General features: G+C 25.7%; 1 protein-coding gene across 1 annotated transcript; it reads left to right on the top strand.

Annotated features, from left to right (window-relative positions):
* The first annotated feature begins 15,002 nt into the window (after positions 1-15,002).
* On the top strand, positions 15,003-15,527 carry BNAC03G28160D. The gene is made up of 2 exons (XM_022698129.2): positions 15,003-15,059; positions 15,190-15,527. Exon 2 carries the CDS (start codon positions 15,205-15,207, stop codon positions 15,415-15,417), a length of 213 nt encoding a protein of 70 aa, XP_022553850.1. The 5' UTR covers positions 15,003-15,059; positions 15,190-15,204; the 3' UTR covers positions 15,418-15,527.
* The last annotated feature ends 42 nt before the right edge of the window (positions 15,528-15,569 follow it).

Consider the following 15,569-nt stretch of genomic DNA (forward strand, 5'->3'; position numbering starts at 1 on the left):
TTATTTTTATATATCTTTTTTTCTTTAGGTTTTTTATTTCATCTACAAGAAATTGTTTTGATACACTCTTGAAATGTTTCTTCTCAATTCAATCAGTTTATAGTAATACCAAAATTTAATACCCCTCAGATTATTTCCTTATTTAGTTATTAATATATATATTGACAATTGTAATTTAATTAAATCACTATTTTCACTATTACTGTTTATTTAGTATATATATATATATATATCTCTGAACACGTTTTAATTAATTTATCACCATAATTTCATAAACTTTACATATTTATATCATTTATAAGAAAATCTGAAAATTTTGTTCATAATTTAATATATATATATATATATATATATATTCATACTTAGAACATCATCGTCATTCACCGACCAACGCGGAATCGGACTAATGGTTCTGTGAAAGGTCGAGCTCTTTAGTTTGATTCTCGTTGAGAAGACAGATTTACACCCTTCGGAAAAAAACTATTTCGCGCATTTTTAACTATTCTAATTTAGTTACCCTATCTCTAAATATAATTTATTAGAAATAATATTACTATTATATATATTTCACTCATATACATAGCATTTTTTTTTACCTGCTACAAAGTTTTGACATTTAATAACTCATGTCTTCTTGTTATTTTTTTATAACTCGGAAAATAAAAATAAAAGGTAAATTTTTTTTTGTAATCTACTTCAAAATAAAAGGTAAATTTTGTTTTGTGACACTGCAATAGCTCGAGCTTAGGCTATGCTCTTCTAAAACTCATTAAATGCTTCTCATATATCCTCACTTTCTGTTACTCATGAGGATTTCTCTTTGACTCCTTGGAGTTTCTTTGTTATAAGGTGCCTACTGGTATCTTGATTTTCTGATTGTTTTTGTTGGCCTTGGCTATGTAAGAACTATGAACCTTACGGTTGATTCAATATTACACAAAGCGTTAAAAAAAAAAGATCACTGTTTGCTCCAACAATGTTGCATTGCAATAGTACAATAGTATGTAGTTTACTCTTTAGAGCATTATTTATGGGGTTTTTTTCAATTGTGTGTCCTGCACCCCTATAATTGCCATTTAAATCTCGCAATACCCATCTCTAAATATCTTATTTTGCTTTTATTAGTTTACTTTATTTGATATTGATTTTCTTTTATTTTTAAATATTTTTTTTAGAATATTGACATTTTTGAAAATAATAAATTAAAATAACGATTTTAACTTTTATATAGTATAAAAATAAAAAATAATTATTTATGTTGAATTTCGAAAATTTATTATAGATATTAAGTTAATACATTTATAAAGTTTTTAACCTTTTTAGTTTACATTATTTGATATTGATTTCTGTTTATTTATAAATATTTTTTTGAAATATTGACATTTTTGAAAATATTAAACTAAAATGATGATATGTCATACTTTGATCGGTGGTTTTAAATCCTATGTGGACGCCTTCGATGGCTTATAACCTCGACTTTTATATAATATATATATAGGTTTTTTGAAAATATTGACATATTTAAAAATTTCAAATTCAAAAATGTTTATTTGTCATTATACGATTGGCCGTTTAAAATACTACGTGGACGTCTTCGATGGATTATAGCTTCGACTTTTATATAATATATATAGATTATATATTGTAATACTAATTAAGGTTTTCTTCTTTTATTTAAGAAACTAGGTGTTTTCCTGCACCATGTGCAGTGATAAATTTTTTAAAAGTTAAATTATATTTAAAATGAAATTTATTAATATTATATATTTTATTATTTGTAACTAATATTTAATATAAAATTGATTATTTACGCATAAAATTAAGAAAAAAATAATTTTGTTTATTTTAAATTACATTTAATAATATATATGAAATATATTTAAAATTCGAATCTTAGATAAATTTTTTATCTATTTATTTTGGTTAAATGTACTAAATAAACTTGTATAAAATTACTAAAAATCATATAAAATTGTATAGTTATTAAAAATTATAACTAAACAATATTTATAAATTTTGTAGATATCTAAAAGAAACTAATGAAATTACGATTAACAATTTATTAATTTTTTTAAAAAGATGTAGAAAATTTTGAAAATATTAGTAATAAAAATTGTATAATTATAAAAATACAATTAAATAATGTATTTCGAAATTTATAATGCATATTTCAATATATTTATTTTATTGATGATTTATGAATTATTACCATATTTTAAGAAGTTTAACAAAAATATAAATCAACATTAAATGTAATGTATTGGTTATTGTCATATTCTATAAAGTGTACCAAAAATATATGTCAGTAATAAATGTGATTGTCCATGTCATATTAACTATAAAAAATGAAAATAATTATCTAATATTCTTTTACAGTTTTTTAGGATTTTAGAAAAATAAATTAATATTACATAATCTTTTATAATTATATTTTTTCTAGGATTTAGAAAAATAAAATTTCTATCAAATAATTATTTCTAGTTAATATTAACTATTTTTAAAAGTTTCCATTTTTAAAATTCTTTTTTTTTCAATATCACTAATATTTTTACAAATTTTCTTGTTAGTATAGTAATTTTTACTATCATCCTTATCATTAATGTTTTTAAGTATAAATTACTATTAAATAAAATTTTACAATTCTCTCTAGTTAGGATTTTGGTTTTAAAAAAGAAAAAAATCTTAATTGGTTAAAATTAGAAAAAAAATATATATTGTTTTTAGAAATCTCTTTTATTTAGGATTTTAGGAAAAGAAAAATTTATTTTCACATAATGCCAGTTTTTATTGACACATTCAAAATCTAATTTTTTTAATTGACATGTGTCACAATCATATCAGGTGAAATATTTAAAGTTAATTTTTGATTTATATTTTTTTAACACAAAATTATGAAAAGGTAAAGTTAGTTAATTATATGAAAAATAAGATTATTTTTTATTTTACTTAGACTTTTAAAAAGAGAATTAATTATTTTATAACTGGTTTTTCTTTTAGATTTTTATACAAATATTTTATTTTTAATAGAAAAAATCTGTTTATTATTTATATATTTTTTTCTTATACACACGAACACATATTTATCATATTTACACATACTCATGTACGACAACAACATCAAAAATAAAAATTACGGCAGCATCATAAAAGATAATAAGGATAATAAAAAGTTGAGTTGCATCAAGAAATTAAAAGCAAATACTTAGGTAATACTTTCCGTGTAAATACTATTGTGTTTTGTAAAAATAATTAGTGGAAGATTAAACCTAAATATAGATGTGAAATATTTGTAATTTTTTTGTCATAATTTTTTAACATACAATTATCTATTAAAAAAGAAAGTTAGTTACTTATAAGAAAATAATAAGAGTACTTTTATAATTTTATTTTAATTAGGCTTTAAAAATGTAATATTATTTATTTAAAAGTTTATTTTTCTTTATGTTTTTATTAAATAATTTATTGTACTTGTAGGATTTTACAACTCGTTTTTGTTTAACATTTTTTCTTGAAAGTTAATATTTATCTTTTATAATTCTCTATTTTTAGTATCTTTTAAAACAAACATTATAATAAAGAATAATAATAAAACTATTAAATAATATTTATCATTAATTTTTAAGAAAAATCTTTTTTATTATTTAAGTATATATATTTTTGATTATGAGATACTTTAACACATATCACATTTTCAAATATATAATTGATATTGTCACAATCATGTTAATTACCAATTTTGACAAACTTTTTATAAATAAGAATAATAATAATAATAATAATAAGACTATTAAATAATATTCATATTTAATTTTTATGAAAACTGATTTTTATTATATATATATATTTGATTATAAGATAGTTTAACACGTATCACATTTTTAAATAGATAACTGACATGTGTCACAATCATATTAATTAGAAATTTTGAAGAATCAAGATCAATATAATCTTTTATAATTTTATTTTCATTAAAATTTTAGAAAAGGAAAATTATATTAAATCAATTGTTTTCAAATCTATTTTTTTAGGATTTTGAAAAAGGAAAATTTCTAAAAAAAATACTACTAAATATTTTTAAAATTTTGTTTTCACTATTAAATAATTTTTAAATGTAGTTTTTACAAAATTCATTTTTATTATCTTATTATATATATTTTTAAATTATTATATATTTAAACACATGTCACAATATTAGAAGAAAAATTATTATAAAATAATCTTTTGGTTAGGATTTTAAAAAAGGAAAACTACTATTAAAAAGGAAAATTACTATTAAATAATATTTATATTTACTTTTTAATAAAATTCATTTTTAATATTTTAGTATATATATATATATATTTTTTAATTATGAGATAGATTAACACATGTCACAATCTTAAAATATATAATTGCCAAGTGTCACGATTATGGTAATTATCAATTTTTATAATATTAAAATACTACTAAATATTTTAAAATTTTTGTTTTTACTATTAAATAATTTTTAAATGTAGTTTTTAAAAAATTCATTTTTATTATCTTATTATATATATTTTTAAATCATTATATATTTAAGCACATGTCACAATATTAGAAGGAAAATTATTATAAAATAATCTTTTGGTTAGGATTTAAAAAAAGGAAAACTACTATTAAAAAGGAAAATTACTATTAAATAATATTTATATTTACTTTTTAATAAAATTCATTTTTTTTTAATATTTTAGTATATTTTGTTTTTAATTATGAGATAGATTAACACATGTCACAATCTTAAAATATATAATTGCTAAGTGTCACGATTATGTTAATTAGCAACTTTGAAGAATCAAGCTTTATATAATAAGATTTTATATAATATTAAAACAAAAAATTTCTATTAAATAATATTTATATTTACTTTTTAATAAAATTCATTTTTGTTAATATTTGAGTATATTTTTTGTTAATATTTTAGTATAATTATTTTTTAATTATGAGATAGATTAACACATGTCACAATCTTAAAATATATAATTGCCAAGTGTCACGATTATGTTAATTACCAACTTTGAAGAACCAAGCTTTATATAATGAGATAGATTTTTTGGAAATATTGACATATTTAAAAATTTCAAATTCAAAAATGCTTATTTGTCATAATACGATTGACCGTTTAAAATGCTACGTGGACGTCTTCGATGGCTTATAGCTTCGACTTTTATATAATATATAGATTATATATTGTAATACTAATTAAGTTTTTCTGCTTTTATTTAAGAAATTGGTTTGAGAAACTGTTGAAATGTTTCTTCGTAGTCCAATGAATTTATGGTAGTATAAAAATTTAATACCATAAAAGTATTTCCTTATTTATTCACAACCAATTAATGCATATTTTACAAGTAAAATATCATTAAATAATTATGTTTTTACTATTAAAATTTAATTAATATATCGTTTAACAGATTTTAATAAACAATTTACCATAATTTGTACACTCATCCTATCTATCATTTATATAAAACTGTTTCTGTAATTTTTGAGGAAAATAATAAGTATTGACCAATGAAAACCATTAACTGAAAAAACTGTTTTGCATATTTTTCACCATTATAATTTAGTTACAGTCTCTACAAATACATTTTGATAAATATAATATAATCAGAAATTTTACTGTTAACAGAAAAGAACATTATCATAATTTCATTTAATTCACTTATATATATATATATAGCATTGTGTATACTTTCAAAAAGGATTTGACATATATTTGACAGATATAATATATATATAAAATATTTATGCATTTCGTTTTGTCAACAACACACACATATTGGTAGTAAAAGATTTATGCCTGCCTGTTCTTTGCAAGTGGAGTGAAAATACTTCTCTTTAATTTCATTGATTTCTTTTTTTTTTGACAACATCAACTAATAACTAATTAGAAACTCCAACCGGTCTAACAAGCCAAACCGGTGTGATTGAATCGACATGAAGCAAAGCAGAAACATTGATTACGTTTCAGATGAAACCATCATCTTAGATATTGTCCTTAGAAATTATTTTAATTCTGCATGCAAAAAGAAAAACTTCATTTTAGACATCTAACTTTTTTTGAGTGATGCCTTCTTAAAATAATGCCACCCCAAACTCACATTCACAATTATATGATTTCATAGACCATATATATAACACCAACATCCTCTTTAGTCCGTTATTTTTTTGGAAAAAGGAAAGTCTTTAATCCGTTATTGATAAACCGGAAATGAATTATGGGTTTCATGTGTTAATTATATGATTATTTTGTGTTGATTCCCCATTTGCCTTTGATTCCCGATCTCAGAGACTTTGTAAGGGTCTCTATCTAGACTCGAGTAAATATCACTGTTCTATATTTATTTTTATTTTCTGACATCTGAAAAACTATTCAGTTATTCAATCAATAGGTGGTATAATAAGAATAGAAAAATCGACAAAAACAATTCTCTGAAAAGTTTGTGCAGTTTTAAATCATGACCAAATGTAATTTAATTAAATAACTATTTTCACTATTACGGTTTAATTAGTATATCTTTGAACATATTTTATAAATTTATCATCATAATTTCACAGACTTTACCAATATATACCATTTATGAAAAAAAATCTAATTTTTTTGCACATATATTAATATATATACTGATATATAGAACATTATTCACCGAAAAAACTATTTCACACATTTTTAACTATTCTAATTTAGTTAGTGTATCTATAAATATAACTTATTAGAAATAATATCAAAATTTTATATTATTCACCCATAAAGATATATATATATATATATATATATGTATATATATAGAATTTTGTATTTACCTGCAAAAAAGATTTGACATATATACTACATCATATCGATATCACCCCCTCCCCCCTCCTTATTTTTCATTTTTATGGATGAATTCTGCATATTGTCATATCTACGACTTACATATACACCATATATTACTTTTAAGTAACAGATTCTAGCCAATTGAATGGATCTTCTGATTAATTCATAGATCCTATTAATCCATGTTGACTGTGCTCGCGAAAGCATTCTCTAGAGAAAACATTTGATCTTTGGTGGTGACTGTATTTTCCATATGTTTTGTTTAGTCCTCACATCTCCATGGATTGGTAGAACATTCACATTACCTGGTAAGTGTTTTCTCATCTATTAGCCAGATCTAACAGTATAAATTCCATCCTCATTGTAACTCCACCCCAACCTATCCAATTTCGCTTTTGAACTGATTTTGATGGACAACATCTTAACGTAATCCCTGAGTTATAGCTTTAACCTTATACGTGATATATGTGACCATATCACTCTTCTTATTTCTAAAATGCTCATGTAATCCGAGGTACTTTCCAATTTCACCTACATTATGTAGTCCAAGGATGTTGCACATTTTTGTTTTCACTTCTGCAGATACTTTTTTTTTTGAACACTTCTGCAGATACTTTACTTCCAAAATTTGTAGATGATTTGTTGAGATTGAGGGCTTGTCCTGACACTGATTCGTACATACCAAATACATACTTTAACTTATATGCTGCTTTCTTGTTTGCCAAAGAGAAAAAATTAAGAATCATCTACAAATAATAGTTGATTCACTTATGGAGCTTGATATTTTACTTACCCTTTTAACAAACTCCTATCCGCCATTGCTTTATTCATTAAATGTGAGAGATCTTATGCACAAAAAATGAATAAATATAAAGAGAATGGATCTCCGGCGTATACCATTCTCAGGTATTATGTATCCCTCAGGTGAACCATTTATTAGAACATATCAGCTAATCAAACTAACACATGTCATAATTCAGCGAATTCACTTCTCATCAAATCCATCATGCGCACATGATTTCTTCCAAAATTTTCCATTCCAAGAGATCATAGGCTTTTGTGATGTTTGTCTTTAAGGCCATATAGGACTTTGCCTGACATTCCTAACCTTTAATATATGGAAAATCTCACGTGCCACAATAATGTCGTTAGTAATCATTCTTCCCGGTATGAACGCAGTTTGATTTTGATTGATTATATTCCCCAAACTTTTCTGGAGACATTTGACGAGGATTTTCGAAATAAGCTTATATGAAACATTTCAAAGCACTTTTGGTCTAAACTCAGACACATATGTAATTAGGATACACTTTTGGGATCAAACATAGGTTTGTATGATTGTGTTGTCGATCAAACTCACCTTTCTCACAAAAATCTGTGACTTCCTCATTGATCTATGGTTTTAAATCCTCCCATAACTAATGAAAAACACAGCAGTTAATCCATAAGGTCCTGGTGCCATGTGTGGTCCAATCTCATAAATTGCATGTTGAATATCTTACAATGTTATACTTTGTGTTAATTCTTCATTCATCTCACTGGAACCCCGCTTTTCAAATCCATTAAAACTTCCTCATACAGTATGTGATCCACTTGTGAAGATGAGTATAGTTTTTGAATATATCGTAGAGCTAAGTCTGCAATGTCTTTTGTCCTTTATGAATCACCCCATTATCATCTTGAATTGTTGAAATCTTGTTCCTCAAACTCTTTCATTTTGTGATAGAATGGAAATACTTAGTGTTTTATGTCTCCAGCTCTCAACCACCTAACTGTACTCTTTTGTTTCCAAAAGATTTCTTCTTCCACGTAAGCTTGGTTGAGTTCTTCTTTTAAATTTGTTCTTTTGCAAGTTTAATAGCTTATGAGTTACTATTGTATCAAGATGTCCTCTGAGCAGATCAAATTTCACAGCTGTGTTGCTCCTATTATTCCTTTTCCTTATGGAATTATATTGTCTGCAACGACTGAGAAGTTGTACTAGAGGAACTTGTATTAAGTGCATCTAACTATTTCCATTCCAACCTCTTTGAACTGAGTCTCTAAATCCATCTTTAGAAACTATTCTACTATCAAACCTGAACATTATCTTAATTAGGATGATTTGTGTCATAGGAAATGTAAGTTACCAGGGAGGGGCATCAGATTCTCCTTTTTCTAAAAACTCAGTTTCTGAACCTATATTCTTCCAAACTTTATGTATTTGCCATTTTACGGTCCAAACAACATTGACCCAGATGACTTCCTCTCTATCCCACCCAGGAGAACCGATTGCCTATGATTTTTAGATCCAGAAAATCACATGTATGTATCATTGTCTTATTATTTTGGAAAGAATAATGGGGAATCAAAGAGTACCCGACAACGGCGCCAAAATATGATATGCTCAAATATAATCCCTCTGAGCTACTCTGCAAATTTTGAGGTGCAATAAGTATTCAAGGGTCAAATCCACTGAGACTCAAAATCACTCAATAGATTTAGTTTTCTAATTAATCTAAACAATAATAGATGACAAACTAAAACAGTTGTAAGATTGATAGAGAAAGACGCTAGGCTCAGAGAAGTTCCCAGGTAAATCAGAATTATAGATCAAACGAATTGATAAGGGTTTATTAAGAACAGTTCTTGAACTCAAATCCCAATATTAAAATCAACTAACTTTCTTTGTAGAGATTATTTATGTCTAGATCTTAAAATTCCAAATTTCTTCGCGAATTTAACAATTTAGAGAAGAATTAAACACAAGTTTGATAAGTTCAAAAAATCCTTAAAGTAAAATTCTTTGCATATATGTATTGTTTTCATCTAAGACTAAGTCAGACAATCAATAATACTTTTGTATCTATTAATTATAGTAAGATCTTGATTCCAGGTTGTTAATCTAGAACTAGCTTTAAGTTCAATCCAGATGAACAATATAAGACTATCCTAATAGTTCAATCAATCTAACAATTCATCCTTAACCTTTGAAAAACCTAAATCTAACAAAATATTACTCAGACATGATCAATGAAACATAAATCATTATTTGAATAAACTGCATTAAGAAAACAAAAGGGGAAATAAATGAGTTCTAAAACTTCTCTTTACTGAGTTTTGTTTTGTCTCCCCTCCAAGATCTCTCCAAGTCTGAATAATGATGTTAGAAAACTTGCAAAACCTAAATATAGTCTAAACACACAAAAAGGACTTATTTGAAAATAGTGGAAACTTTGGGCCAATCTTCAATCTTTTGAAATTTCTGAAAAAATCCTCTGGAACTCTCGTCTGCGATCAGTGTCAACCGACACTCTGTTGAAAGAGGCAATCCGACTTGGTGTTTCAGCTGCAATTCTCTTTATACTCAAGTTCTCCAAAATCTCCAGTTAATCTTGTCCAAAACATATATAAATCTAAAATCACTCATAAAGACTCGAAACATACGTAAAAACTCTAAAATGGATGTATATCATGGTCAAAAACCCATAAAACTATGATATATCACACACCAAAGGAAGATGATGGGCACTCAACCTAATATGCGATCCTTGAGAGGAATGGGTAATACCACAAGAAGCAACGCCAAAATTAGAGGAGCTGATGGTGAGTGAATCAGACTTGGATTCTCTTATCAAGAGCATCACCAAGTTAACCAAATCTGCCTATTGAGATAGAGGAATTAGAGAATTAGAGTTGTATAGCAAGAATTATGAGGCTCTTTACATGCCATAATTCACATCTAACTTGCTATCAGTTCAAAAAAACAACAAATGATTTAGAATTCTTGGCTATGATTAGTTCTAATGATATATGGTTTCATGACACTATGTGGGGAAGACTATTTGCTAAGGATGGTATCTGTTTATTTATAGCATTCAACCATAAATTACTCATTAAGCTATGAAGTCTGATTGTCATAACACTTTTTGTCATGCTATACTTGGTCATCCTCACTCCCAAATTCTTAAACTCGTTCTACCACAATTAGATGAAGATCATGTGGATGTGAAGATTTCATCTTAGGGAAGCATTATAGAGTTGTTTTTTCCTGAGTCAACTACAATTTATGATGAGTGTTTTGATCTAATCCATTTTCATGTTTGGACAGTCCCATGTACTTCCCAAGAACATTAAATATATTTTGTTTCCTTCACTAATGAAAATTATAAATATACATGGGTTGCTCTCTTGCCATCAAATTGTTATGTCCTTGAGCATTCACAAAGTTCTACAACTATGCGTTTACTCAGTATAAAGCTAAGATGAAGATTTTCAGGAGTGATAATGGTAGAGAGTACATGAGAAATCATTCCAGAAGTTTCTTGGAGAAACATGAGACTGATCACCAAGCCTTTTGCTCCTACACACTATTTGTAAGAACGATTTATTAGTATAGGTAAACTGAGTACACACCATATTTGGGAAGAAAATATTTAGGATCAATTAAAATGAGAAAAAGATCGAAAAATACATGAATATAATAAGTTGTCACATATGAAATCATAATTTCACAGTAAACTATTTGTAGAGATGCAAGAATCTTATATTTTTGCCATCTTCGGGTAAGTTGTTAGATATGACGTGATATGTTTCTCCATGAATTTTAAAAACATATGGACCACGATATTTCTTATTCAAATCGTGAATCATTTCCTTCTTACTCGTTTGGCCATCCATAGAATAATTAATATTGATCTACATGAATTTAGTAACGATATTTTCAATTCTAAAGAATTGTCACCGCGTTATGAAACTATTAAGAGTAATATATTAGACTGTATGAGTTCTTACTTCATGATATTTTAGCTTAATCTTTGTTTGCACCTCATATTATTATTCTACATTCTTATGCATTACATAACAAAAATCATTAGTATACAAATAATATAATAAAAAATTTCAAAATAACAAAACTCAATATTGTAGTACCTTAAATTTTACATCTGCTTGTATACAGAGATTTTTTTTAATAGAAAATTACAATATAGGTAAATAAAAAATATGTAAAATATGACAATTATGGAATGGTGAATTTGGTATTCAGTGTAGTTAACATTCATCTGCATTAGATATGAATAAATAGTACATGAATGAAAGAATAAAGAATATTAGAGGAAATTAGTTAATATGTTTGGTATTCTGTGTAGATCAAACATATCAATATTAAGTGGTATATTCATACAATCGATAGAATATCCATATCAAACAATTGATAGAATAATGATAGATCAATAATAAGGGAAATTCATTAGACGGCCAGAGTACTCACTTTATTATTCATTGTCTTTTTCAATTGTTTGGTATTCAGTGTTGTCAAGATTCATGTGCATTAGATATGAATGTTAGTACATGAATTAACAGCATAAAAATACAAAGTGTAGCTAGGAAGGGATCTCAATTCATTATATAGAAAAGATCACTATACATATCCATATATACATGGCAATTGAAAAATATACTCTGTTAGGAAAGGATCTCATTCATCATATAGGAAATATTTGGAAGGTGAAAATTCTTTGAGAAGAATCAATTAATATTTTAAACATAATATTTAACAAAAATTTCAAATACATTAAACGAATATTCGTGTCTTGCATTCTTTACTTGGCGTATTATGTTTTTGAATAAGATTTACTAGGGTGATTTAATTTAATATATTTCGAAACCTATATTATATTTCACACTAACAAGTAACACCTAAAATAACCATAAACTTTTGACATCAACCTCAACCCTTAATCCACAAAGCACATAACATGTAACTTTAACATGAGAATAACGTATTATCAATTTTTGTGTAACAAACTGAAATTAGAGGATAGCAACCCATCGAGTTTTGATTATGATAACCAAAGAATATTAATACAAACTGAGATAACCGAAAACGATAATTAAAGACAGTTTAGGAAAGCTAATCCCGCAGTACACATGTCAGCAAGTGTAGAGAGGCTTAATGATGAGTCACCATCAAATTTAGCTGAATCACAAAAGCGAGCTAATGATCATGTTATCACTTAATTGTGTTCTCAGCGAACAAATGATCATATCAAATTAACTTAGCTGATATACTGGTAATTAAGCTTTTATTAATTTTTAAACTCCGTTTTTTTATTATCTCTAAGTTCAATCAGAATGTACTAATAAGTTACAACTCTAAACGAATTTCTGTACAAGTCTTATCCGAAGGCCAGTCTTCTTGACGTCATGGATGATGCAAGCAGATGGGCTAACTAGTTTTCGTATTTAATTGACGTGTAGGCCAAGTCGTCATGCATGACTACTACAGTGAAATAGTCAACGTGGATGACAAAGTTGATTTTTATCTGAAATCCACTCACAATTAAATCATCACATGGACTTGAAAATTGATTTTTTTTTTTTTGAAAAAGTTGAAAATAAAGTTGACCTTTTGATTAAAAAAATAAAAGGTCAACTTTATTTAAGATGGATAATTTACACTTAAGACGTATTACTTTTAATGGCCGAATCTAAACATTGAAATGATTATGGATTTTAATTTACTCTGTGAGGAGGGAGGGTAATCAACGGAAGCATGGAGAATCTCCTACACCTTCATCGATTTTGATATTAAAAAAAGAGATAAACTGGTGCGCAACCGCTTAACATCAATACGGAGTATGAATGGCCATTCTTACGACAGAAGGCTGCAGGAATGGTTTGCTACGAGACAATATCTACTGCTAGATAATTAGTCTTTTGATCTAAACTCTCATAAACAAAGTTACATACATTGTGAAAACATTTTTTTGTTTGAATTAATTTAACATTCTTTTAAAAAAAAAAATTTATGGATGAAAGCTTCTTATGCTTTTACATATATATCAAATTAAAAGACTTTTGAATAGTGGCAAAGTAACTATATATACAGTGGGAAATGGCCGGGATAGAAGTGACTAAAATCTAAAGTGATTAATATTAATATTAAGACTCGCGCCTTGCGCGGAATGAATGGTGTATATAGATACTATTTTATGCATTATTATTTATTTGTGTTTTTTACTTTTATTAAATTAGTGAGAGGTTAGTGACTATTATATATAAAACTAAACTGGTGCGGACATAAATATCAAAATAATCATTGTTGTTTAAAATTATTTTATGGTAAATAAATCTGAATAATATTTTTTATCTTTTATATTGTTTATAATTAAATTTAAATTGATATCAACATCGATGTATAGTATATTTATTAATATGACTATTTATTAAATAAAAAATTTCTTTTCACATGGTTTTATGATCATTTGTATTTTTATAACAAAAAATTGAAACATTGATAACAAAATTTTCAATATGAAACTTTTACTAATTTATAATCATTTTTAAAAGTTCAATGAAAAATTTGAAACTAAAATATTAAATTCTAAGTATTTGTTCAATAAAAAATTTTAAATTTAAATATTTATACATTTTATATAATATATAATTTAATTTAAATGATATTAATATAAATAAACATAATATTTAATATAATATTTATTAAATAAAACATCTTACTAATATAATTTTATGAATATTTCTATCTTGTTATAAATAAAAATTAAATCATTGATCACAAATTTTCAAAGTGAGTTTTATTTAAAAGTTTATTAATTTATATTCGTTTTTAAAAATTGAAAATATAACATATATAGAAAAATTGAATTTTTTTATTATTTGGTTAATTTATTGTCTTATTTATTTTAATAATAATAATATAACAAAATGATAGAGGATGTATAAATTATTATCAAATCTTTATTATTTGAAATCATTAATTATCATATATATTTTGATCAGATTAGGTAATTCCGTTTGTTCTATTTAAGAAAATAATAAAGAATATTTTTATATTAATAATTAATTATATGATTAGTTTAATGAAAAACATATTATATGTGTAGATGGACCAACTTATTTTTTAAGGATTTTGAAATTGATTTTCGTGATGACATGTGTTATGGTTCAAATGTTGTAATGTTTTTTTTTTAATATACGGGGATATAATAAGGGTGGAATTAGAACCTAATGTTTGTCAATGATTTTGGTTGCATGTCGCCTTTATGGTAGGTAGATAATCTATCATCCATTTCTTGGTCCCGAAGCAAAAATGGCTTTTACATTTCCCATTTTATTTTATCAATAAATTTCCCATTTTCTACGTTATTATTTCCAAATGGGAAACCAACAAAAAAAAAAAGAAAGCACAATCAAAATTGGCATCCCTGTAAGAAAGTTCCATGTAAGTTCCCTCACACAACCTTATAAATAAAGTCATCCCTAAACCTCCTTAGACTCGCATTCTCATTATCCCCAGTAAAAAAAAATTCAATTAAATTTCAGACCATTTTATTTCTCAAATTGATTGGCAGTCTTGCTTGCGGGAGATGTACGGTGTTGGTGGATCGGGGACAGCGGGGTTGGCAGAGGTATACGCGATGAGAAAAATGTATAAGGAAAACATGAAGAAAAAAATTGAGGCCGCAGCAGCAGCAAAAGAAGATAAATACAATGTTGTAGAGAAGACCAAAATCGGGGAAATGAAGAAACCAAAGAAAAGTCTCCAGACTAATTCGAGGGTTTCCTCCGTAGATATTTAACAATCTCTGTAGCTTTGCATTTAACTTTTAACTGTTTTATGATGGGTTCAGTTTGTTCTTTCCTGTAATTTATTTTTCGTTATCAATAATGTTTTTTTTTTTTGCTTTTAGGATTAAATCATTCGAGAAATATATTATACAGTCTGTTAAAC

The sequence above is a fragment of the Brassica napus genome, chromosome C3 (genome assembly GCF_020379485.1).
Source record: "Brassica napus cultivar Da-Ae chromosome C3, Da-Ae, whole genome shotgun sequence".
Lineage (NCBI taxonomy): Eukaryota > Viridiplantae > Streptophyta > Magnoliopsida > Brassicales > Brassicaceae > Brassica > Brassica napus.